This window comes from Brachyistius frenatus, unplaced genomic scaffold (genome assembly GCF_029030835.1).
Source record: "Brachyistius frenatus isolate BFR_SWC_R1_liver_20210118 unplaced genomic scaffold, ASM2903083v1 Contig_90, whole genome shotgun sequence".
Taxonomy (NCBI): Eukaryota; Metazoa; Chordata; class Actinopteri; family Embiotocidae; genus Brachyistius; species Brachyistius frenatus.
This window is the reverse complement of record NW_027210689.1, coordinates 1,425,829-1,451,842: the sequence shown is the minus strand read 5'-3', so window position 1 is coordinate 1,451,842 and position 26,014 is coordinate 1,425,829. Positions and strand designations below refer to the sequence as shown.

At 42.5% G+C, this 26,014-nt stretch overlaps 1 protein-coding gene across 1 annotated transcript in view; it reads left to right on the top strand.

Moving 5' to 3' along the window:
- The first annotated feature begins 9,826 nt into the window (after positions 1-9,826).
- Positions 9,827-26,014, top strand: part of trpm4a (transient receptor potential cation channel, subfamily M, member 4a) — a 35,233-nt gene continuing 19,045 nt past the window's right edge. The window contains exons 1-6 of the mRNA XM_069710215.1: positions 9,827-9,896; positions 18,947-19,008; positions 21,190-21,367; positions 21,743-21,923; positions 25,076-25,245; positions 25,340-25,517. Coding sequence (XP_069566316.1) covers positions 9,828-9,896; positions 18,947-19,008; positions 21,190-21,367; positions 21,743-21,923; positions 25,076-25,245; positions 25,340-25,517 — 838 coding nt within the window. The 5' untranslated portion in view covers position 9,827. The remainder of the gene's footprint in view (positions 9,897-18,946; positions 19,009-21,189; positions 21,368-21,742; positions 21,924-25,075; positions 25,246-25,339; positions 25,518-26,014) is intronic.

Here is a 26,014-nt window from a genome sequence, read left to right as displayed (position 1 = left end):
AGTTACAAACAACTACAAAGAGGAAGGAATGACCTTAAAGAGGAACAAACGAACTCACAGAGACTCATGACATACCGAAGGAGACACAAAACAACTATAAAGAGACACAACGTGACAACAAGTGTCTTATAATGTGGATTAAACTGGAATCGATTCCTGAAAGCAAACACACACACATCCTCTGCAGCTGAGCAGAATCTCTGAGAACATGTCTAAATGAGAGAAGTGTCTCCTTCTGCTCACGTATGTTTTGCTGAGGTGTTCTAGCGCCCCCTGGTGGCCATGTTGGACGGTCACCATGTAGTTCAGCGCAACCGCCTCGACAAATGACGTCAAACTGCTCAGAAGGTATGAACTTCTAAACAGCTGAACACCAAAGTCTAAATAACTGTCTTTATTGCAACATATAGACCAAAAAAAAAAAACACTTTACATGAGGAAAATCTTTAACCTAAATGCCTTCAGACTATTATATAGTACGGATTAATGCACATTACATCACATATAAAATTACAAATAGATGACTAAACTTGAATTTCTAAGGATTCCTTTCTCTGGATGTTGTACTCCATCTGATGTTTGTAATGTTTGCTTCTTGATGCTCCTTTCAGAGATTCAAATCTGCTCTGATTTTGCAAACCCATTTTGCATACTCTCTCAATAGCAAAACATGACGCACAAAAGCAATGGTGGTTGTGATATTCACATATCACACTGGGAAGGCCGAGAATTCATATCAGAAAACTGGTCATAAGGCTTTAAATTAAAGAAAGAGACTTTATGTTTTCAAAATAAAAAGTGTAAAATGAGAGATGAGTCCATGACCAGCTGCTGTTGATCATCTTTTACGTTATTACACATTCAGCGTTTAAGGTTCAACATTATAGGTTATTATGGAGGAAAGTTATTTAAAAGCAAACTGGATTTGAAACTTTGTGTTGTTGTTTTTTGCCACGTTTGTACTTGCAAAGCAAAACGTGGCAACAAATATAGATTAGTTTAAAACACTTCTCTGTCTATTAAAGGCAACTCATAATATAAACTTTATATTTCAAGACTGAAGGTCGTAGAACAAAGGAATAAGCGAGGTTATATGCATGAATATTATCTTTAAATTACAGAAATATTATGTTTAATCTGTTGAAACTATAATATCTTCAATTCATAAGACACAATCTGAGCACAAAAGACATGTTGCTAGTGGCAGCCTGCTGCAGCAGCTTCCCCCCCCCCCCCCCCCCCCCCCCCCCCGAGATGCTGCTGTAGCGAAGACATTTCCCCTCGCGGATTAATAAAGTACAATAAAAAAAAAAAAAATTAGGAATACAAAGTGAGATGGAAATTTCAAGGTCACACGTGGACACTGGCATCAAATTCAAAATGAGTATATTTTTCATAAAACAATAACATTTCACGTTTGATATTGTTGCGAATTCTTCACGGACAACACGGTTACGACGCTCTTATCTTGAAACTTTATTTTGACGCCGCGAACTGTTTCCGCTTCCGGTTGCGCGAGTCGTATATGCTTCTGCAGGACCGACAGTACAGTCAGATCGAGTCATTGATGATGTAAGTCATAGTACTGTAACTTTGGATTTATGTGGTAAAACGGTTCCGTTTATAGCTGTACTTACGCTCTTAAGTGCATTTGGTGTTAGTAAGTGTTTGTTATGCAATTAGCCGTTCAAATAATAGCCCAACGCTGAGCTAAGTGGCTAATCTGAAATTCCATCTGTCAATCATTCCATCTGTCAATCTGTCCAAGTTATAATACTGTATGCCAAACACAATACAGTAACGTGAGGATCAATCAGATGTCTGTGTTCTCTGACCGGAACCCTGTAGTGGTCAATATTCATCTTCACACCAGTCTCTCAGGTCGGATCCCCAACACATATGTTGTCTTTGGTCTATTTTCAGTTCAACATGGGTTTACGTGATTCTCAAATGATCACATTCGGTTTGTATGAGTGACCTCAGCAACTTGTTTCCTCTTTCTTGTGGGCTTGTGTTTAAGTTTAGTTTGTTAGCAGTAGTTGAGCAGTTGTCAATCATTTCCTTTGTTTCTAGTAATTCTACTGCTCGTCTTTCGGTTAACCTTCTTTTGAATAAATGACTGAGTTTCACTCATACGACTGGTTTTTCAGCTTCTTCTTAATTCCCTGGGTTTTCTTTCTACTGTGCTGCTCCCCATCACTCCCAGAGCCCCGTAACACCGCTGGAAACAACTTTTACTGTCAAAATGATCCACGTGGAGCTCGCGCAGCACAATCTTAGTTGCAGGAGTAAAAGTACGTAAGTACAGAATAATAAAATATTTTTTCAGAAAGCCGGTAAAATAACATGTTTAAATAATGGTTGCAAATGTAGAGTCGCAATGGAGCGCTGTGTATTTATCAGTTATTATCAATTTGACAATCAAACTGCACTTTTGATATCATTCACCTATTAATTTGTCACAAAATACAAGTCAATTAAAATTGTTGCCCCATATGTATTAATATAATATGAAATAAACATAAATAAACATTTAAGAGAGCATTTGTGTGTCCTTAATTAATTTGGATATTCATGCCATTGAATGTTTGGTTTGTAAAATGTTATAAACTAGTGACAGATGTCCATCATACTTGAGTTAAAAGTTAAAAGTGACATCTCATTTTTTCCAACCTGTTAGGATTCCTGTCTGTTCCCAGTGTGTTTTCCCCTGTTTAACCCCCGAATACCTTTCCTCCTGTGTCCTGGCATTTCCCTGTCTGTTTTTCTCCCTCAGCAGTACCCTCCTCCAAGCACCGCCCACCACCGCACCTCTCCGGCAGCACAGCTGAGCGGCATTCTGAGTGGATTACGCCGGCCGCTACTTATTCCCTAGTCTCCTGCCCATCCGGTGTCAGTTCGTCCGTTACCTACCCGTCAACCCGTCCAGTAAGTCCGTTCCGTCTCCCGTTGTTGAGATTACGATTCTGACCTGTTTCCTGTTTTCCTGCCGTTCAGTGTCGGGCCACGGGCATCCACCTGAACGAAGAAGATTCCAGATCGTTCCTCGGAGATCATCTGCTGCAATCTTGGCAATCCTGTGTCGAGCTACGAGTGTCACACAGTCGACCCTGCCGGTTCCGTCCAGTGTCGATCCACGGGCATCACCTGCACGAAGAGACCCTCCAGTGCGTTCCTCGGAGATCCGCTGTCGAGGGTTTGAGCGATCCTGTATCGAGTCGTGGACGTCACACAGTCGATCCAGCCAATCAGCTCGCTGAGGAGAGATCTGGGGATTCCCCCAGCGGAGCATCGCCGTTCAGCTACGTCACCCGGCCACGTGTCAAGGAGAACCCCGGGATTCCCTCGGGTGGCAAGGCGCAGATTGACACAGACTCTTGGCGGGCATTTCCTGTTTGCACTCCCTGCCCGGGAAATAAAGACCTGATTCCTAAGAGATTTTGCTGTGTGTCTGCATTTGGGTTCGTTTATCCCCTCACCACATAACACAACCAACAAAGAGTCCAAAGCTCTTATTTTGACGACAGGAAAAATTGCAAGTCATCGTGTTTCAGAGGCTAAAACATGAAATGTTTTTATGTCTGTCAAACAATTAAAACAATTAATCAGTCTAAAAATGTTTTTGTTAAATTACAGTTTGTAAAAACTTCATTTGGAAAGTGTCTAACTACACTGCAGTACAATATGAAGTTATTAAGGCCTGAGTGTCATAAACTGTCTCCTGAGTAAATTACTGGTCTGAGGCTTCCTGTAGCAGAAAAAGTTTCTTCTCATGCTGCAGTCTCTGATCTCGTGGTGTCGCTGCTCTTCAGGACACCACAGGCTCGGATACCAGGGCAGCTGTTAAGATTCATCAACTGCACCTTTTCTCCGCCCACCCACACCCAATAACCGGCCAGGTACCGCAAACCGGTCCACACCTACAGACAGGAAGTGGAGAAACGTATCAATATGGAGCGATGAGCTGCTCGACCAAACGAACAGAACCAACCTCGTCAATGGTGGCGTGTTGAGCCATCTCTCATGCGTAGTCGTTGTCATCGGGTGTGGTCATGCTGGCCAGGAACCCCAGAGACCTGCAGCGGATCAGAGCCTCCTCCCACGTCTTACTCTGCTTCACCAGAACCAGCGTCTCGTTGTAACACATGAACGAATGTCTCCTATCACAAGGATCTTTGCTCCGGCCTCTGGAGCTGACTGCTCAGCTCTTGGTTTCGACCCGGTTATCGTGCTTAATGCTGCTCGGAAATTTCAGTTCCTGTGAATTTCCATATTTGGAAATTGTTGTGTCTGCTGAAATGTCTTGAGGAACCTCCTCAGAAGGAAGTGAGGGTACCCCTAGTGGCCAACACTAAGAATATCATTATCGTGGCTTTCATAAAAGGTTTTTCTAACAGGCCAACGCTCTGGTTTCACATTCAGCCATGAACATATTTGTAGAGGTGTGAGGCAGATTTCTTCACCACACTTTTAGTTTGAAAAAAAAATTCTATCATCATAGTAAAACAAATATCCAATACAATGTCACATTTCATCCTTGTTGTTTAGTTGTGTTTGTCTGATTAGTTTTTTGTTCTGTCCATTTCAGTCTGTTCTCGTGTTACTTGTCTTTCTTGGTTTTGTCTCTCGGTCCTAAAAGGTTTTAGTGTTCATTTCCTCTTTTATTTTGGTAACTCACTTCTTCATCTTGTTTCTGTTCTCTTCACTTCCTTGTGTCCTCCCCCTGTTTTCACTTATCTCCTGCCCTCTTGTGTATACAGTCTACGTGCTCCTTACTTCCTGTGTCAGACCATCGTTAAGCCAACCGTAGCGTTCACTCCTCGTTCCTCTCACTTCATTGTTTTTAGTGAGTCCTGGTGTATCGACCTGAGTTTTTTTTTCGGGATCTTCCTTTTTGTCTGTCTTTCGTTGGATCTCCTATTTACCTGCTTTTTGACCTTTTTCTTTTGCCCCCGATGATCACAAACACACTGCCGACCCAGTGAAAGTGTTCAAAGCTACAAGCTAAGTCCAACTGAGTCCACCTCCAGTTGTACTGAAGAGAAACCTGAAGGGAACAAAGGAGCTGAAGACGGTTGCAGTCGAGGCCCAGCGGAGCGTCGCCAGGACAGATACTCGCGAACAAACAATGTTTATGAACAGCAGACAGATATTTACAACACAGTTCTATACATGGCTACGAATGCTGTGTCCCAAGCATTATGAGATAAGATAAGATAACACTTTATTAACCCTGGTATTGATAAATGTATTTATGTATTTATTATGATGCCCTAAATGAGGGGATTATTGCTGCGTTCAGATGTGTTCATGATCACCGTGTACAGAGAAGAGTCCGTATGAATGACGCCCTCTTGTGGTATTCACCATGTCATAACTCACAAGTCCAGAGTTCACTAGTTGTGATGTGTTTGTTTATAGAAAGGTCAGAGGTCACGGAAGTTCATGTTTGGCTGGATGTTGAGCTGATATATTGTAGTTTTAGTCATGTAGAGTTTGTCTTCATAACATGGATAACAGCCTACATCTGAGGAAAACGCTGATCTTTCCAACGGCCTCACCTTTTCCCTGTGTCTTTGTATTTCCTGTTAACTTGATAAATGGTTAGCTGTGGCTTCTAGACGCCCTCCATGTTGCTGTTGCCTAGCAACGGGGTTTTTACAACTTGAACTATTTGAACACGACTTCCCGTGTTGTAACCACGAGCTCATGCAGCATATGTACATAAACAGCTATAATTTTCTCAAGCCAAAAAGGAAACTTCATTCTGCACTTTAAATACATGTAAACTGTTTTATTACAAATTTACAACACAAAAGCAAAAGCTTCCCAATGATGGGACTGAGATGAGAAGTGCCTCATTGCTTGTTTTGCTCTCAGAGGCCTCATAGAAGATGGAGCTGATTTTGTAGCTCAGCCTCCAGGCATGTCACATGACCTGTAACTGCAGCTGTGGTTATTGCATGCAGAAATAAGCAGGAAGCAGATTTCCTGAGTTGTCCAGCTACTGTTTCCTGTACTGTCTGCGTAATCTCCCATTGTCGCCTCCAAGGTTACACACACACACACACACACACACACACACACACACACACACACACACACACACACACACACACACACACACACACACACACACACACACACACACACACACACACAAGGGATTCAGGGGTGGAAATTGTAAACATCACTGTCGTCTCTGCAGAGCTACACAAACTTTAACTTCTAACACAAAAATAGTGCAAAATTATACCATCATGTTTGTTTTTAGTGCAGATTTGAATTAATGTAAAGAACTACTTTTTTTTTTAATTATTTTTACTGCCTGGAGGAAAGGGTTGTGTTGTGAGGAAGAGGTTGTGCTAAAATGACCAGAGGTTAGACACAGATTGTAAGTTTTTATGTAACTTTAATAGAGTGTGTTGCTGTTGTTGTAGTTTGAGTTACTCTGTCAGAGCAGATCAAAACTACCCAGCATTCAGAGGTCAAAGGTCGTCCATCAGGACTCAGTGGACAGGGGGTTACTATAGTCTCCCTGTATATGACTACCTGTTGTAATGTGATCAGACTTCAACACTTTTGTCAGGAGATAAAACCTTGAACAAGGTCTATTTGTTGAATGAAGACCGAGATCCATATTAAAGTGCTCAGTTTGTATTTGTGTGCTTCTTTGACTCGCGTGGTAATTGCTGTAAACCTGTGAGACCCAGAGTTACACAGAAAGAAGCATGTGTTTTATTTGACTTCCTTGTACTACGGAAATGAGTGCAGAATCCCCCGGGGAGGGGGTGGGTCGGTCACCATCCTGCTCCGAGTCCAGACTGTTCACTTTACTCTCCTCCTGTTTTGTGAAGTTCTCTGGGAGCTCTCTGACCCTGGATATCAGCTGTCACTCAACTGTTCACCAAAATGTTCAGGAACTACTAAAGGAGTAATTTCTCTCTTTTAATTTGGAGGAAGGTTTACTGTCCTGGTTTTTACATTTTAAATATTTTTTATCCCTGGTTTTTATTGAATTTTATTGAATTGTATTTATTGATTTTTATTTTTTTTGCACTTAATTGTTTTCATTTTAAATCCTTACCGTACGCTGTGGAAGTAGGGAGGGCCTTTTATCCGCGCTGTATTATCACCATCTTCTTTTTCTTTACCTGTCAACATACCTTCTATTGTAACATAAGAAATCCTTTCTTCGTAGTAATGTATGGAAACCAGGTCCTGGTGTCTTATTACCAAAATATTGGCATTGTGAAAAATCAGAATCAGCTTCATTGGCTTTTCACTCAAATGCAGGTAAGAATGTAAGGTAAGAGCAGCAGGGAGACACATTTTAATGAATAAATACAGGATGTATTGTGTTTGTGTGTTTTTGTCTGAAGAGGTCTTGTTGTTCTTAGAAACATATTTTCATGGAAAAAGACCAAAACAAGAAAGAGAACTAGAAAAAAACACTATACTCTCTTTTAGTTTTGTCATTAATGATTTAATTACAAATATTTTACTTACTGTGGTGTTTTTGTCAACGGGTTTTATCAAGTGTAATATTATTTATATCTGTTTTCATAATAAGATAAAATCAAAATGTTGGATCAGAAATAAAAAACACAACAAAAGACACTCAACATTTAATATGTTGTCATCGGTCTATTTAAATGAGTTTACATGATTCACAACTCATTAAGTTCAGTTTTTATTTACATTTCACATGGCATCTCAACCTTTTTGGAAACAGGGTTGCATAAAAAAAGATCCTCAAAGAGCTTCTTTTTTCTTAATCAGTTTTACACTGAAAATCTCAAACTTTAAAGCAGATGGTAACTTCAGCTGTCAAATAAAGGCACTGAATAAAAGCACTCAGGTAGAAAATGGCCTGAAATATAATTATTCAAGCAGATTCTGTAAACTACTACCATGGAGCCCTAAACCTATGAATGAATCTCCGAAGAGGTGGTCCAACTGGGGGAAAGTAAATGAGTACATTTACTCAAGTACTTGCGTGATTAGAATTTTGAAGTACTTGCACTTGACTTTTTAGGCGTTTTATTTCATAACATCGCCGAACATTTTTCCGACGCGTAAATGTGGAGATAGCAACAATCCTAAAAATGATTGTCCAATTTTAAAACTCTTTTTTTTTTAATCTAAAATCCTGGAAGCATCAGTGACCAATCAGCTGAAATCATCCTTTCAGAACACTCGGTCCAACGTCTGATTATAGAGTTCATCATCGCGCCACCTCAGCTGCCACACTTCTATTGAATGATCTCTTCAGCGGTTTAGATAACAGGAGACATTGTGCTGCTGTGTTTGAGGACCTAACTAAACCGAAAGGTCGACCAATCCAAACTTATTGATAAGTTTCTCACCTCTGGCTTCGATTTGGGATCTTTCAGATGCTTCCAGATGTGACAGATGTCACTGTGTGAGGGTGAAGGGTCTGGTCTGGACTCCAGTTCCTCACTGATACTGTGCCATTGGGATCCACATCCTGTTCACCATTTATATCTAAGAAATGATATCTTCCTACATGTCTGTATGTGAACGGTACCATTCACACCGTTGCTGCTGATTCGGCCCAATCAGCCATCAAGAAACTGCAACTTTCATTTCAAGCACTGAAACAATCCCTCAGTGATAAAATGATAAATGATAAAATGATAAAAGTGAATTCATGGTTGTTGAGTCAGACAACAGCAATCTGCAGATAATTATTGTCAGTGTTTCAAACATTGAAAGGGTTCAGGAAAAAAAAATACAACACATTGAGACACCATCAAAAACCTTGTTAACGAATGAAAACAGAAAACTGGCTTCCAACAGAAATACATCCAACCCTGATCTGCAGGAATAGATCTGTTAAATCAACCGTCTCATCAGTCTAATACTATGGTGAAAATATTTAGAATCGGCTCTCAGATTTATCATTGATGCTCTACGCTGCATCGTCGATGATGAGGTCAGCTGACCTTCTCTCATCACAGACTCAATAATCACGAGTATCTGTGTATCTAAAAAAACCCTAACTGGAAAATCTCATCTGGTCATCAGGACCAACTCTATGGTAACCTTACCCAGGAGTCACTTCCTGTCTGTAACGGTTTGAACTGGTTCTACTAATTTGGATTCTACTGATTATTTAGTTCTTCTCTGTTGTTTGTTTGTTTGTTGTGTTTAATTTGTCTATTTGTGAGAGTCGCCCTCTGTTGTTCCCTGACAATCTTTTGTGGCCATACCTCAAAAATTGCTGTCCAAAAGGTCAAAGGTCAACTTCACAGTGACGTCCACATGTTTTGTACAAGCACTTCTGCGTCCATTATTCAGTGCTGCAATTCAGGAACAGAAGACTGTGATCCATACTGCCCCCTCGGTCCGACACTGAAGTGATAACTGAGTGTATGAAGATATTCTGTGCTGCCAGGTTAAAGATGTGTGAAGCATCTCGGTTTAACAGTTGTAGTTTATTTGCAGCGACATCTAGATTTGAAGCCGTCAGTCGGCTTCACACATAAAATCTGCACTGCATTTAATATCTGAGTCTGATGAACATGGATGTAAGCTTGTTTGCAGAGGTCAGTTTTAAGGTGTGATCTGTTTACTGAGGCTAAATCACTCATGAGGTTTTTGTTGTTTGTTTTTATCGGAGATGTTTTACTGTCTTGCAGCTATTGTGGATTTATACTTCCGATAACGGACAGGACAAATGTTTGACTGCGCTGCAGCCAATGTCTCCCGCTGCCTCCAGTTGAGTGGAGGCTGTGGGCGGGGCTTCAGGATCCGCAGCTGATCCGGACCTCTCTGCTCACACGACGCGGATGCAGCACAGGATGAAGGAGCTGGAGAAAGAAATTGATGAAGGAGGCGGACGAGCTGGGAGCAAGAAGGAGAAGGATCAGGTATGTGACGGATCTGTGGGGGACAACTGTGAACACGCTGGATGTTTGAGGACACAGGCTCGTTTCTGGTTGGTTTCTTTCCTGAGCTGGTTGCAGAGGAGAGAGCGCAACTTGTTTCTGTCTGGTTTCCGGCTGGTTTGTGGAGAGAGTTTCTCCCCTGTGTTTGTAAAGTGAGATGAGAGAGTGCAACTTGTTTCTGGTAGTAAACGTGGGATCCCATAAATATGCTGTTGTTGTAGTTGAGACTTGTCAGCTGAAGTGCCTCCGGGTCCCTGGAGGTATGAAGTCTAAGGGGTCCGGACTGACGGGAGCAGGTTTCTCACTGTCACTCATTCACTCACACGACAAAAGTTAGAGCTATCAAAGATAGACCAAAGTAAAAAAAATTAAAAAAAAACTTAGAATGAAATCACAACCTGTTGCTGTTCGAAAAAACAACATCATTGCAGCTTGTCACCTTTTTTCAAACTAATTGCCAGGTGTGAAGAACTAACAGATAACTTCATTGTTTTTTTATTTAATCTACAACCCAAAAAGTTTGGAAGCTGCGTAAAATGTAAATATAAACAGAATGTGATGATTTGTAAATCATGTAAACTCGTATTCAATTGGAAATAGAGCAAAGACAACAAATCAAATGTTGAAACTGAGACATTGTATTGTTTTATAAAATATATATGCTCATTTTGAATTTGATGGCAGCAACCATAGTGCTGATAAAGATGTATTTACTTCTGTTTTCATCAGTAATGTTTGATGACATTGAACCAAAACAAACATTTTACTTCCTTATAATTTTAGGCAGAATGTTGAATATTAAAGTATCATAAAATATCCAACTGCATTTGATCCAATGGAAACAGAGATTAGAAGAATACAGTTAGACTACACAGTGTAGAAATATGTTTATATATATATATATATATTGTATAAAGCTGTGGACCGAATGTTAAATATTATTTATATATAAGCAAGAAATAAAGTTATAAAAACATAAACAAATTATGATCAAGGACGTCCCCAAGTGCAGGTCAGTGGCCCCTATGAAAAAATGACTTAACAATTACTGATTATAGACTGTGCAGGTATGTGATCATTATTCTAATAGTATTAAAATAATGATGATGAAAAAAACTAAAATGTCAGTTGCAGTTGTAGACAAACAGAAATCGAATGTACAGTATCTACAATAAGCAGTTTGTCCTCGTGTGCATTTATATCACATGTTGGTTTGGAGGTTACTAAACATCAAAGTCGTGCCGCTTTTCCTTGAACTGCCCTTTAAAGCCTGCGTGTGTGTTTGTTGTATGTGCACAAATTATTAGTCCAAGCTGGGCTGTTTTCATGATAACAAAAGGAGCAGCAGCTCCATGAAGGAGCTCCGACTTTCTTTGGAATGTCCTCCTCTGTGTTTCAGAGAGGGAAAACACAGAGACATTTTTCAGTTTACTTGCGTTTTAATAAAAGATGTGTTCACCATGCAACAGCAGCTGCACTTTGATTGATCTGATTAAGTTTCACGTGAACAGTTAATCTTCCAAAGAGCCCATGTGCAGGCCCAGCAGAGCGTTTTCACAACTAACGTCGCAGCAGAATGAGTACAGGTGTAGTTGAATCCTCTTCAGTGTAGTGGAGTTGTGAATGCTGGTCCAGACACATAGTTAATGGGGCTACTTGATGGATCTGAGCTAATCTTAATGAAGAGCTTTTCCTGACGAGTCAGATTGAGTTGTGTGAAAAAGGTCAGACGGAGGAGTGATACCTCCTGCTGCCTTCAACCATGTCTCTGCCTCCCATAAACCAACTACTGCTTTCCTCAACCTCAACCTTAAGATAACCTAAACCCAAACCCAACATTAACCCAACCTTAAAGCCCGTCCTCATTATAAACCTCAGTGATTTACATCATGGGGATATCGCATTCAGTTCAGTGTAAAACTGTAAATGTGCAGTAAAAATGCGGTGGTTATAAGAATATACTGTTTAGTCAGTGTGTCACATAAAAAATACTTTTTGAAATGAACTTTGGCACTGAAGCTCTCTGAAAATAATTCCTTCATCGGTAGCAGCAGCTGCTCGCGTGTGCTGATATGTTAGATATTCAGGAAGTTGAACATATTCTGTAACTCAACCTGAACCATGAAGACAAATGAAACCCCATCTTTCCCTGAACCGACCCAAGTTGTTCATGTGCCCAAACAAATAATATCATGTTTCATCATATCATTGTCAGAGGATAGTGATAAAGAAATTACTCTGTATAGTGTACTGTAAGTGTTTAAACTAACAAAAGGAAATCAAATGGTCACTATGTTTGTTGCTGGCATCTTTCCCTCAGTTCACGAACACATAGTACTCCTCCATGTCAGGACTGTTACTGTGTACTACTTGAATTTTAACAGATTAGTGTTGTTCCAGATCACACTGACAGGAAATTCAAAATATCTGCAGCTTTAATAATTTACACTGGAACACAAGTACAACATCTGGAACACAAGTATAACATCTGGAACACAAGAACAACATCTAGAACACAGTATTTGTGTCCACCATTAATCCAGGAACAAAGTGTCAATCTGAGGTCTTTCAGAGGAAACAACGATTATGTCCGTGGAGCGTTTCGGCCATTGAGGTCGTGGTGAATCTAATTTTTATTCAAAAGGCAGATGGACTTCATTGAGCTTCTTGAATACGTGTCTCTTCTCTCCAGAGAGGCTTCTCTCCAGAAGACAAGCGTTATTCACACAAACTGATTAACTGGCAAAATCAAAAACCAGGGAATCAACAGAAGACCAAAAACCACAGGAAAAAAATGTGAGGAATGACAGCAGGAAAGTGATGAGCTCATGGGGAAAAACAGCAAGCATGTGGAAACTGAGGAGAGCAGTATGTCCACACAGGGACTGATAGACTGATGGGACATAAGCTAAGACAGGCAATGCGACTAAATGAGAGAACCATTTATTTGTGTAGGACTCGTATGTATGTGCTTTATGTTTTGGTGCTCGATCTCTTTCTTCAACACACCAGTTAGTCTCAGGGATAAAGTTCGAATCGAGAGGGAGAAATAAGAAAAGAGCTGAAAGTGGAACTGTTTGGTGTCATATTCTCATAAAACACAGTGATCCGGGTGTGTTACTGCACAGGTACACGTCATACAAAGGAAGCATGTCATTGTATTGGATTTCCTTCTTTTGTTGGTTTACTTTTGTTGGACAGTCAATAGTGAAGTGGGGACAGGAAACAAGGAGACACAGCTTTGATATACAACTCAGGACGGAGATATACTTCCTGCTCGTATGCGTGATGGCTGCTCCGTGCATTCTGCGTCTGTTTGGAGCGACAGTTGTACAGAAATTAATGCAAGATGCGATATACACATGACCTGTGTGTGTGTGTGGTGGGGGGGCGGGGGCAGACCAGATCCTGGGCGGCAGAAAATGCTGAAACTAAAGGAGTGGACGGTGACAATGGTGTTTTTTTCTCCCGGTGATCTCACAACCAGTACAGTAGCAATTTGGATGTGCAGCAGTTCCCCATGAAACACGATCATTCTGGAGTCCTTGTGTTATTGTTTGGTTTGCAGCAACCGCAAATCTGATATGACAAGCAGATAAAAGGCAGGTAATGATGTATGTGTAAGAACAAGGAGATGAAGGGCAGGTAATGACTTGAATCAATGTTAGCTTTCGAATGAAATGAGCATGAATCACTGCCATCAGGAGGATGAGAGCAAACGTTGTGTTGATGCTGAGATAACACTACCAGTTCTACACTATCAAAGCAGAACAGCAGTGATAGGGGAACTAAAGCGGCCTTTGAGTTTCAAAGAAGGGAACAAAGATAGAGAAGAGGAAGGAGCGAGGACAGGTCCATGTTCATGTCCAAGAGCGTTATATTTTGTGAAGACTGTGAGGAGGTGGACACAGGAGGCTAAAGACGCCCTGCAGGACTGCTTTGAGTCCACGGACTGGGATGTGCTGTTTGGACCACATGGGGAGGACATCAACAGCATGACAGACTGTATCACAGAATACATTAAATTCTGTGAACACACCACCGTACCATCCCGGACTGTACACTGCTTCCCCAACAACAAGCCGTGGATCACCAGTGATCTGAAAGTTCTTCTTCATAAGAAGAAAGCAGCCTTCAAGTCTGGGGACAGGGAGGAGCTCAGGAGAGTGCAGCGCCACCTGAAGGAGAAGCTCAGGGAGTGCAGGGACTCCTACAGGAGGAAGCTGGAGGCAAAACTCCAGCAGAACAACGTGAGGGAGGTGTGGATCAGTATGAAGGAGATTACTGGCTCCTCCATCGACAACAGACCGAACTGGAAGACCAACATCAACGCTGTCTACAAGAAGGGGATGAGCAGACTCTTTTTCTTGAGGAAACTTCGATCCTTCAATGTGTGCAGCAAGATGTTGGAGATGTTCTACCAGTCTGTTGTGGCCAGTGAACTGTACTTCTAGTAGTTGCTGGGGGAGCAGCATTGGAGCCGGAGACACCAACAGACTTAACAAACTGGTTAAGAAGGCCGGCTCCATCATTGGCTGTAAACTGGACAGTCTGGAAAAGGTGGTGGAGAGGAGGACACTGAAAAAACTGTTATCCATATTGGATAATCCGGATCACCCTATCCACCACCTGCTGCAGGGACAGAGGAGGACGTTCTCCAATAGACTCCTCCAGCTCTGCTGTCACAAGGACAGATACAGGAGATCATTCTTGCCCACTACAATCAGACTGTACAATAACTCACCTCTGGCCAAATCCATCACCTAACAATAATACCGTTGGTTGTTTGTTTGCTTGCTTAAATCTTTGCACTATTGTTTAGTTAGTTTAATATTATTCTATTTTATTGTATGTATTGTGTATTTTTATATTTAATATTTTTTACTCTGTTATTTTTATTTCTTTACCTGTATCTATAATGCTGCTGTAGCGGAAAAAAAAATCCCCTTGTGGGTATAATAAAGTGTCTGTCTGTCTGTCTGCCTGCCTGTCTGCCTGTCTGTCTTTTAATGTTGTTCGTCCGTCCATCCGTTCTGTGAGACGATGAACTGATAGGACTTTGGGGGTCAACGGTAACTCCGACCTCACGTCCATCCCTCATTATGAATACAATATAAAAGGAAGGGGGGCTATCTTTCTTCAGATTTGGCACAGAAGTTCACCAAAGTTCGAGTCCACTGTGACCTCACATTGACCCACTCGAGGAATCTCTCAAACTTCCTGATGGCCTGTGGGGGATCACATTCCCCTGATAATTATTATTTATATTCCTTTAGATGAAAATCCAAAGACATCAGAGCCCAGACGGGTGCTGGATTCAGACACCCTCCTACTTGAACACCGATCCGCTGCCATCCTCACATTGTTGGAAATGTTCATCTGGGCTGATGGATTGCAAATTGCTGGCTTGTGCACTGAATAATGAATCACCGGCAGATGGTGAAGTTTCCTGACTGACTGAAAGTTCAGCAACATCTGTTCAGAATTAGAGCTTATGAAACAGAAAACTGCAAGATCAGCACAAAACAAGCGCATTTGCGACAGAACTGCGATGCCGTGGACTACATTGACAGCAGATAGATTTGAATATTCTCCAGCTGCAGGTGATCACTGGGTGATGGGAAAGTGCACAGAACCCAGTGAAGTCAGTTGGATAATGGGTTTGATAGTAAAATGTATGATTTATATCTCTCCAGTGTGCAGCAGTAGGTTGCCAACAGAAAGCTGCTCCACTGTTCTTTATATACCAACCCTGGAACAAACAAAAAAAAGAATGCAAACATATCTGAATTGAGCATGTAAAATACATAACAGCACAGGTATGTTTCAATAAACTCCATGATGAATCTGCTCCGTCTTGTAGTAAAAACTCAGTTTAAACGAGGTCGATGAGGTGTGCAGGAAGTTTACTTTCTTGTATTATACGGTATATCAGCGACGTTATTGTGCAAGCTTGCACACATGTACACTTTCTGTTTGTGACCCTTCAGTCGTGCCTCAACTTGAGTCTCTCCTCACTCATTCCTGACATTTTTCTCCTTCCACGCTTTTCTTTTATCTTCCATCTGCCGCTCCAACACTTTGTTTCAAACAGCTGATTCCTCGTCTTGTTTCTCTCTCTTAAGTTTCTCTTTGTCGGCTGTTGCCTTTAACTTTTCCGTGTGGTCTAGTAATATCAGAGAACTCTCCTCCCTCACTTACACATAAAACTGGTGTCCTCACATTCCCTCACAGAGCTTCTGAGGAAGTCCCAGTTTGTAGTTTCTTCCGTCAGTTAGATCATGTCTGTGTGACTGGGCTGGTTTTTGTCTGTAGGTTAGCTGGCAGTGGATTGTTTAGTATTAAAAGAATGTCCCTTGGTCCCCGTCCGACACATTATTAGTATTTATCATTCATCATTTACAAAGTTAAGTCATAGGGTGTTGAGTTTCAGGGTGACCAAATGCTCCATCTAAAGAAACAGAAACCAGTTTAACCCAACCACAATCAAGAAAGCAAAATACAATACATGACCAACGTGTTAAACATAAACAGGAGAAAGTAATGTCAGCCAACCTGTAAAAAAAACCTCCTTGAAAACACTCAAGGCCAACGCTACAGGTGCACACAGCATGCTGGGAACAGGTGTGGCTGCTTGGGAGAAATAGAGATTCCTCTGCACCATTTCAGCTCGGCCAAGAACTAATCCAGCCTCATGCCTGCACACTGTAAAACACTCACTCATTCAAACCTTACACACCTCATGCAGATGTGACTGGTTACACAACAAAATACAAAATACAAAAATACATTAAGGGCGGCACGGTGGTGCAGTGGTTAGCATTGTCGCCTCACAGCAAAAAGATTCCGGTTTCAAATCCGGTCCTGGGCCTTTCTGTGCAGAGTTTGCATGTTCTCCCTGTGCTTGCGTGGGTTCTTGTCGGGAGAATCCTACAGATTATCACTCGACCTGTGTAGAGAACAACAAAGAAGTCAGACACAGAATCTTACTTTGTACAAAGGGCACCCTGCACAGCGCACACACGTCGCTATGACAGAGTCGCGCTGAACAGTTCCTTCTTCCTTTATTTATAGCAGAAGCTTATGTACAACATAGCTGAGCAGGGGCGGTCCCTGTTCATGGGAAAGTGATAACAGTTGGAAGGAGGAATCAGTCATACTGGTTCCTCTTATCCTACAAAACAACGGTCTGTTGTGCGCAGGCGGGGGAGGCCGGAACTAACTGTTCCAGCCTTGGAGATTGTGGGTTTGCTTCTCACGTTAGTTTGTGAGTAACAAAACAACTTTCTCCTAACAGTTCTCTCCGGGTTCTCCGGCTTCCTCCCATCACCCAAAAACATGCACCTCAGGTTTGTTGGCACCACGGTCGTGGCAGCCTGTTGCAGCAGCTCCCCCTCAGGATGCTGCTGTAGCAAAAGAATTTCCCCTCGGGGATTAATAGAGTACAATAAAAAAAAACAGTCATAACACTTGGTTCATCTGACTGACACTGCTGAAGCCTCATTTTAACTTCTAATCAACTTTGGAATATAAAGTTTATAAAACTACAGGACTGCAGTTCTAAAATAGGCGGGTTGTTGAATCTAATTTCTCGTTTGATTAGTTTGCTACATACATTTTCAAGATGTATCTTCTCTAGTTTTTCAGGATCTTTGTGGTTCTCTGCTTCTAGTAGACATCAAACTCTCTGAGAAGCAAAGTCTCTGCAGGACAGCTAAAATTGTAAATGTTATTTTCCACTGTCTGAAGTGTAAGAAGTTTAAACACTATCTGCATTAATACTTGGGTCTCTGCATTTATTAGTCTAAATACATAAATGAGTTGTGTGGGGCTGGTTACGGGAAACCAGGCTGATGGATGTCAGCTTTATTTTTTTTCCATTGCCAAATTGAAGTTACTGCTACCACATGTAGCATCGTAAGTTAGAAAGAAAAGGTGCAGTCAGGTGACCTTGCAACTTTCTGAGGGGATTTTTTTTTTTTTTTTTTTTTTTATGTGGTCCCACTGCATGAATTGTATTTCTACTTGCTGAGATCCAATCACAGTGTGCAGACTGCTTGGATTGCATTCAGCGTGCATTTACATTTCGCTTTAGCAGATTTTATCTAGATGAGGTCATTAAATACAGATTACATGTTTGAAGTTTGAATGGTGTCAGATTTCACATCAGGGAGCAATGTGTTATATAAAATAGGTAAACCACGGTCTGACTGAGATCTGAGCTTCAGTACAAGTCCATAAATATATTTAACAGTACATATTTTACAGTACATATTTTACAGTAACACTGCATGTAAATGCATCGTCCAAAAGTCCCTCCCTCAGACTTGTGTGCTCATAAATGTACTTGTACTGTAATCTTTACACAAGATAAACACGGTGCATAAAGAGAGGCCTCCAGGGTTAAGACTTCCGCCTCAAGGACAAACAGCATGACAGTTACATCCCAACACGGTGAGGTAAATACAGGCCCGCTCACATCTACATGACAATGAAACCAGCGCATATATTTACAGGTTGTAACATTAGTTGTGTAAGGAATTGAAGTGCAATGAATATACGAGTAAAAGAGCCTGAACTTGTCCATCTTAAGATTCTTTATTTAGGGAATGTCAACAAAGACAGAAGTGTTTCCACAGAACTGTAGATGGGTGTCAGTCATTGTAAGGATACATCCGGAGGACATTTCACCTCAAGGTGCATTTTCTTCTGACTTTATTTGAAGTTTGGATTTGAGAAATGTGAATTTTGATAGCAGCTGGTGAAGGAAGACTCATCGCTTTGACAGTACTGGTGACTGACTGTTGGTGCAAGGTTTTGTTCACAATGTTCACATTTTGGACGGTTGAGTAGTAGTAGTCAGTTTAGTTCTAAACTCGTATGTCAGTTTTGTTTGAAACTCTAATGTCAGTTTAGTTCTAAACTCTAATGTCAGTTTAGTTCTAAACTCTAATGTCAGTTTAGTTCTAAACTCTTGTGTCAGTTTAGTTTTGACCTCTTAATTTGTAAACAAACGTTTTTCTTGTTCACAGAGTTGGATTCCCAAAATCATCAAGAAGCGAGTGTGCACCACTTTTGTTGAAGACTCCTTCAGGTAATCTATGAGTCATTGGGAGTCCAGTTTAATTATTATTTATGTTGTAGTTTTATGTTGACGAGATTCTTGTTTTACTGAAATGAATCTCTGCACAGTTGGTCATAGTACTTTTAAATAAAGCCCACTGTAGAATTTACAGATGATTCCTAAGTGATTTATCTGCTAACCAAGAAAAAGACAATTTACTATTATTCTTGGTAATTTCATATCATCCTCTGGCCCTCTGAAATGTTTACTAGGCTTCTACTTCCTCTTCTATTTTTCATCTACATACTTTCACTTCAAAGATTTAAGATTTCTTTTCATTGCTAAACATTAGAAGATAAAGTTCTTTAAAATCAAGATTCACCAGCAGTCTGACACCCTTTATTAACGTCTGATATCAAACGTTAAATCTCTGATAACTTTCTGCTGCTCACTAAAGAAAAATCAGAAAAATCACATTGGGGCTGTAAACATGTCTGAATTCAATATTAATATGAAAACCAGAAAAACATCACACATGTCAACCTGCCGCCTCAGTCACAGGACGCATTACTAAACAAGCTGAGGGGCCCAAAGGTCTAAGGTGTCAGGTGGCCCCTAATCCATGAAGTGAAGTTGCTGTCAGTAACTTTACATTTCTTGTTGCACAGTCAAGGTCTTAGACATTCATATCAATATCAGAGCCCTAAAATTGCCCTGACTGTGTAGTAATTAATATTATATGTGTGCTGCAGATCCTGTCGATGTGCAGGTGAATGTAGTTGTTGTGCTGTCGTCTGAAAGTCCTGCACATTGTTTCATAATGTATAACCTCAGACTCTCCACAAAAACATTTTCTATAAAAAATATTTAGTAAACATGTCTGCATACCAGTCATTCTACTTATAATATTGTTTCAAGATGGTTTTGTTATAGTGACCTTATTTCTTTTTAGCATTGTCTTATAAAGCGATACACAGTGAAAGGTTATATTAAATATTATTATGACTGAATATCAAGGAAAGATATAATTCATGAGCTGACTATCCAGTTTTATCCAACATTGATATACTTGTTTTTTTATCAAATTCTTTTACAAGTACAGTGAACCCTCGTTTATCGCGGGGGTTACGTTCCAAATAGAGACCGTGATAGGTGAAATCCGTGAAGTAGTAACCTTTTTTTTTTTTACAATTATTATACAATGAAATACTCCATAATACATTGAAACCAAAGAACAAAACCTTTTTACAGGCCCAAGCATTTGTTTAACAAATAAAAGTACTGTATAAATGTTTTTTTTTACAAATAACTACTGTACTGTAAAATAATAATTTGAATCATCAATACGAACTGAAGGCTTCAAATTGCTGAGATCGGCACCGCCCCACTGCGACCCGAGTCATTGGATTAGAACGGGAGGAAATGAAAAATGATTATGAAAAAAAAATACAAAGTACAGGAGGACAAATAGTGACTCGTGTATTTCACTGCTCTTCTGACTGAGCCGCTGCATCCTGACTCCGCTCTGCAGCGGTTCTTTCTTCTAAAGCCGGCGGTGCAGGTGTGGTTTTTCGAGAGAAGAACATAGTTATCGGTAGTTGTTGTCGCTCTTTTTTCTTCTGGGCAAAAAGATTCTTATAAACCGACATGCCACCATCGATTATTTTTAATTTGGCAAGCTGTTTTACGTACGTGTACATATTAAACCGCAACGTTATTGACAAACAGGTAGAGAAGAAGCGGAGAGACTGTTTAGCCAATCAGAATGCAGAACACAATGCACGATGCAAATCCGTGAAGCAGCGAGACCGTGAAAGGTGAACCGCGTTATAGCGAGGGTTCACTGTAACATCATTTTAAGTTTGTTGTCATATATTTTGTCTGTTACATTATTGCAAAACTCAGAATTAGTTTTTTTTTTTAAATTAAATTAGTATTGTATACACGTTATTGATAAGGATGAGATGGTTGTGGCTGCTATAAACTAGTTAGTAGTTGTAAAGTAAAAACTGTATTAGTAGCTGTGAATGGCTCAGGGTGTTTGAGACACTTTCGACCGCATAATAACAGGTGTGTGTGTGTGTGTGTGTGTGTGTGTGTGTGTGTGTGTGTGTGTGTGTGTGTGTGTGTGTGTGTGTGTGTGTGTGTGTGTGTGTGTGTGTGTGTGTGTGTGTGTGTGTGGGTCCTGCTGGTCGGTGTGTTGTGTGTCAGTAATGGAGCGTTGTGTCAGTGCGGCGGTGTGCGCGATGTGCACGACTCGGTGGCGACGGGCGATTACTTCGGAGCCGCGATGGTCACCGAGTGGGACAGCAGGCAGCACTCGTCAGAGTGCGCTACGGACGCCTTCGGAGAGCTGGAGTTCGCTGGAGCAGGACGAAGACACAGCCATGTGAGAAACACACACACACACACACACACATACACACACACACACACACACACACACACACACACACACACACACACACACACACACAGAGTCATAGGTAAAAAGCTTACCATTTGTTGGACTGGTCTGGCCTCCCTAAACCTCTAAAAGTCACGGTCATTGCATTCATGATATCCCTCTGCCTATAATTTAGTGTGAGGCAACCCAGCAGAAAGTGACTCGATGCTTTTAACCACCTTCAAAATGAAGGTTGTGTTTGAGTTAAGTTCAGGTCCCAGGAACAGGCAGGTCAAACAGCATCAGTGATGGATGATAACATTTATCGATGCATTGTTCTAAAATTGTTGGATGAATGCCATCCTCTGTCCTGGTTAGTTCCTGCGGCTGTCATGTGACACATCCCCTCAGATTGTCTACACCCTGATGACTGCTCACTGGGGGCTGCCCTCCCCCAACCTGGTGGTGTCGGTGGTGGGAGGCGAAGGCCACGAGAAGATCAAAACGTGGGTGAGGGATGTCCTGAGGAAAGGGCTGGTGAGGGCTGCACAGAGCACAGGTGAGAAGCAGCAGGTACCTCCGGGATCAGTGGAAACTACTGGGAAGGGAACATGTACCGATTTAACGTGAAACTCTTCATTTTGATATTAGTATACTGTTTTTATGAGGTTTTCTTTGTCTTTGTCTTAAACATTGTTTAAAAACTAAATATCATTTAATTTCAAGATACTAAAATGTGTTAGAGGCATCCCATCCATCCATCATCCATCCATCCATCCATCCATCCATCTAAACACAGCACTCATTCCATTGGTGCAACTACAAAGTCGCATCATCACCGAGCTGGAATCACTGCAGCTGTTTTGTTTCATTTGTCCCAAACGCTGGCACCTCATTGATGTGATTCCAACTATCTTGATGTGTTCAGTGAAAGTTTGCATGTAGACACATCCATCCATCCATCATCCATCCATCCATCCAGCCATCCATCCATCATCCATCCATCCATCCATCCATCCATCCATCCATGCATCCATCCATCCATCCATGCATCCATCCATCCATGAGAGTGTCCATGAGACACTAACTAAGTATCTCACAAGTATGTCCCCCTGGTGCAGAGGCAGCCTGTGACCACCAGGACTGTGAGGAGGTGGACACAAGAGGCTAAAGAAGCCCTGCAGGACTGCTTTGAGTCCACGGACTGGAATGTGCTGTTTGGACCACATGGGGAGGACATCAACAGCATGACGGACTGTATCACAGATTAGATTCAATTCTGTGAACACACCACCGTACCATCCCGGACTGTAAAATGCTTCCCCAACAACAAGCCATGGATCACCTGAAAGTTCTTCTTAATCAGAAGAAAGCAGCTTTCAGGTCTGGGGACAGGGAGGAGCTCAGGAGAGTGCAGCGCCACCTGAAGGAGAAGCTCAAGGAGTGCAAGGACTCCTACAGGAGGAAGCTGGAGGCCAAACTCCAGCAGAACAACGTGAGGGAGGTGTGGACCGGTATGAAGGAGATTACTGGGTTCAAGGGGAGACAGAGACAACCAGGGGGCTCCCTGGAGAGGTCCAATGAACTAAACTGTTTCTTCAACAGGTTTAGTTCACCACCCTCATCTGTCTCCTCCACACCTCACACCTCCCAAACACCTCTGCTGCCTCCCCCTCCCCCCTCTGCGCCCCCTGGTGAACTGCATAGAGCCCTCAATCTCAAAGGGCTCTTCCTCCATCGACACCACCCCCCTCACCTCCCTCTCTGTGACGACTGGCCAGGTTAGGAGACAGCTGGAGAGACTCCACCAGCGCAAGGCTGCAGGACCTGACGGCATCAGCCCCGTGGTCCTGAAGACCTGCGCCGTCCAGCTGGCTGAGGTCCTACAACACCTCTTCAACCTGAGCCTGAAGCAGGAGGAGGTCCCGGTGCTGTGGAAGACGTCCTGCCTGGTTCCTGTCCCCAAGAAGAAGACTCCATCTGGCCTCAACGACTACCGACCGGTTGCCCTCACATCTCATGTGATGAAGGTGCTGGAGAGGCTGGTCTTGGCCCACCTCAGGCCGCTGGTGAAATCTTCACTGGACCTTCTGCAATTTGCGTACCAGCCTCTCTCTCTCTCTCTCTCTCTCTCTCTCTCTCTCTCTCTCTCTCTCTCTCTCTCTCTCTCTCTCTCTCTCTCTCTCTCTCTCTCTCTCTCTCTCTCTCTCTCTCTCTCTCTCTCTCTCTCTCTCTCTCTCTCTCTCTCTCTCTCTCTCTCTCTCTCTCTCTCTCTCTCTCTCTCCCCCCCCCCCCCCCCCCCCCCCCCCCCCCCCCCCCCCCCCCCCCCCCCCCCCCCCCCCCCCCCCCCCCCCCCCCCCCATGTGGGAGTGGACGATGTCATCATCTACCTGCTGCAACGAGCTCAGTCTCACCTGGATGGAACCGGTGAATCTGTGAGAATCACTTTCTTTGATTTCTCCAGTGCATTCAACACCATCCAACCACTGCTGCTGAGTAAGAAGCTGCAGGTGGTGGGGGTGGACGCGCCCACCGTCTCCTGGATCAATGACTACCTGACAGGCAGACTACAGTTTGTCCGTCTGGGCAGTGTGCTGTCTGATACGGTGGTCAGTGGTATTGGAGCTCCACAAGGAACTGTTTTGTCTCCTTCCTGTTCACCTTATACACAACTGACTTCCAGTACAACTCAGAGTCCTGCCATCTGCAGAAGTTCTCTGATGACTCTGCAGTGGTCGGATGTATAAGAGATGGACGGGAGGATGAGTACAGGGCAGTAGTGGAGGACTTTGTGGAGTGGGCTGGTAGAAATCACCTGCTCCTGAACGTGGCCAAGACCAGAGAGATGGTGGTCGACTTCAGGAGGAAGGTGACGGCTCCACAACCGCTGAGAGTTCTGGGAGAGGAGGTGGACATGGTTGAGGAGTACAAGTACCTGGGTGTGTCCATCGACAACAGACTGAAATGGAAGACCAACATCAATGCTGTCTACAAGAAGGGGATGAGTCGACTCTTTTTCTTGAGGAAACTTCGATCCTTCAGTGTGTGCAGCAAGATGTTGGACATGTTCTACCAGTCTGTTGTGGCCAGTGCTTTGTACTTCGCTGTGGGAGCAGCATTGGAGCCGGTGACACCAACAGACTTAACAAACTGGTTAAGAAGGCCGGCTCCATCATCGGTTACAAACTGGACAGCCTGGAAAAGGTGGTGGAGAGGAGGATGCTGAACAAACTATTGTCCATCTTGGATAATCCTGTCCATCCTCTCCACCACCTGCTGCAGGGACAGAGGAGCACTTTCTCTAAAAGATTCCTCCAGCTCCGCTGTCACAAGGACCGATACAGGAGATCATTCCTGCCGACTGCAATAAGACTGTACAATAACTCACCTCTGGCAAAATCCATCACATAACAATAACACTGTTGACTGTGTTTCTTGGTTTGTTTGTATATAATATATATAGATATATACTGTACTGTATATACTGTGCATTTTATATTTTATATTTATTTTTTTTACTGCTATTTACTGCTATTTTATTGCTTTTCTATTATTATATTCTATTCTATTATTTTATTCTATTATTTCTATTATTATCTTATTGCTTCTGTATGCTGCTGTAGCGAAAAAATTTCCCCTCGGAGATTAATAAAGTAAATACCTACCTACCTACCTACCTAACTCACTACTCGCCTCTGTACTTTCACCCAGGGGCCTGGATCTTGACGGGGGGTTTGCGGGAGGGTGTGGCCCGCTGCGTGGGCGAGGCCGTAAGGGACCACGGGGCTGCCGCTCCCGCTCTCTCCCAGAAGAAAGTGATCGCTGTGGGCCTGGCCCCCTGGGGTCTCGTGTACAACAGGCAGCAGCTTGTCAACCCGCAGGTACATAGTGTTCCTCTCCGTACACGTGTTGGCAGGTGTGTGTCGTATGAATGGTTGTGAACTCCCGACTCTTGTGCCGCGTGTCTGTTTGAAGGGCAGTTTCCCCGCTCGTTACTACGTCCAGAACACGACGCAAGACTCGCGTTGCCTGGACAACAACTGTCAGGCTTTCCTCCTGGTGGATGATGGGAGTGTCAGCCAGCGGGGGGGAGAGACCGCCTTTCGGGCGAGTCTGGAGGACTACATTTCCCATCAGCGCACGGGCATCTGGGGTGAGACGGTTTTCAGTCACTATACAGTGGGTACGGAAAGTATTCAGACCCCTTTAAATTTGTCACTCTTTGTTTCATTGCAGCCATTTGCTAAAATCAAAAAAGTTCATTTTATTTCTCATTAATGTACACTCAGCACCCCATCTTGACAGAAAAAAACAGAAATGTAGAAATTTGTGCAAATTTATTAAAAAAATAAAAACTGAAATATCACATGGTCATAAGTATTCAGACCCTTTGCTGTGACACTCATATTTAACTCACATGCTGTCCATTTCTTCTGATCCTCCTTGAGATGGTTCTACTCCTTCATTGGAGTCCAGCTGTGTTTAATTAAACTGATTGGACTTGATTAGGAAAGGCACACACCTGTCTATATAAGACCTTACAGCTCACAGTGCATGTCAGAGCAAATGAGAATCATGAGGTTGAAGGAACTGTCCAAGGAGCTCAGAGACAGAATTGTGGCAAGGCACAGATCTGGCCAAGGTTACAAA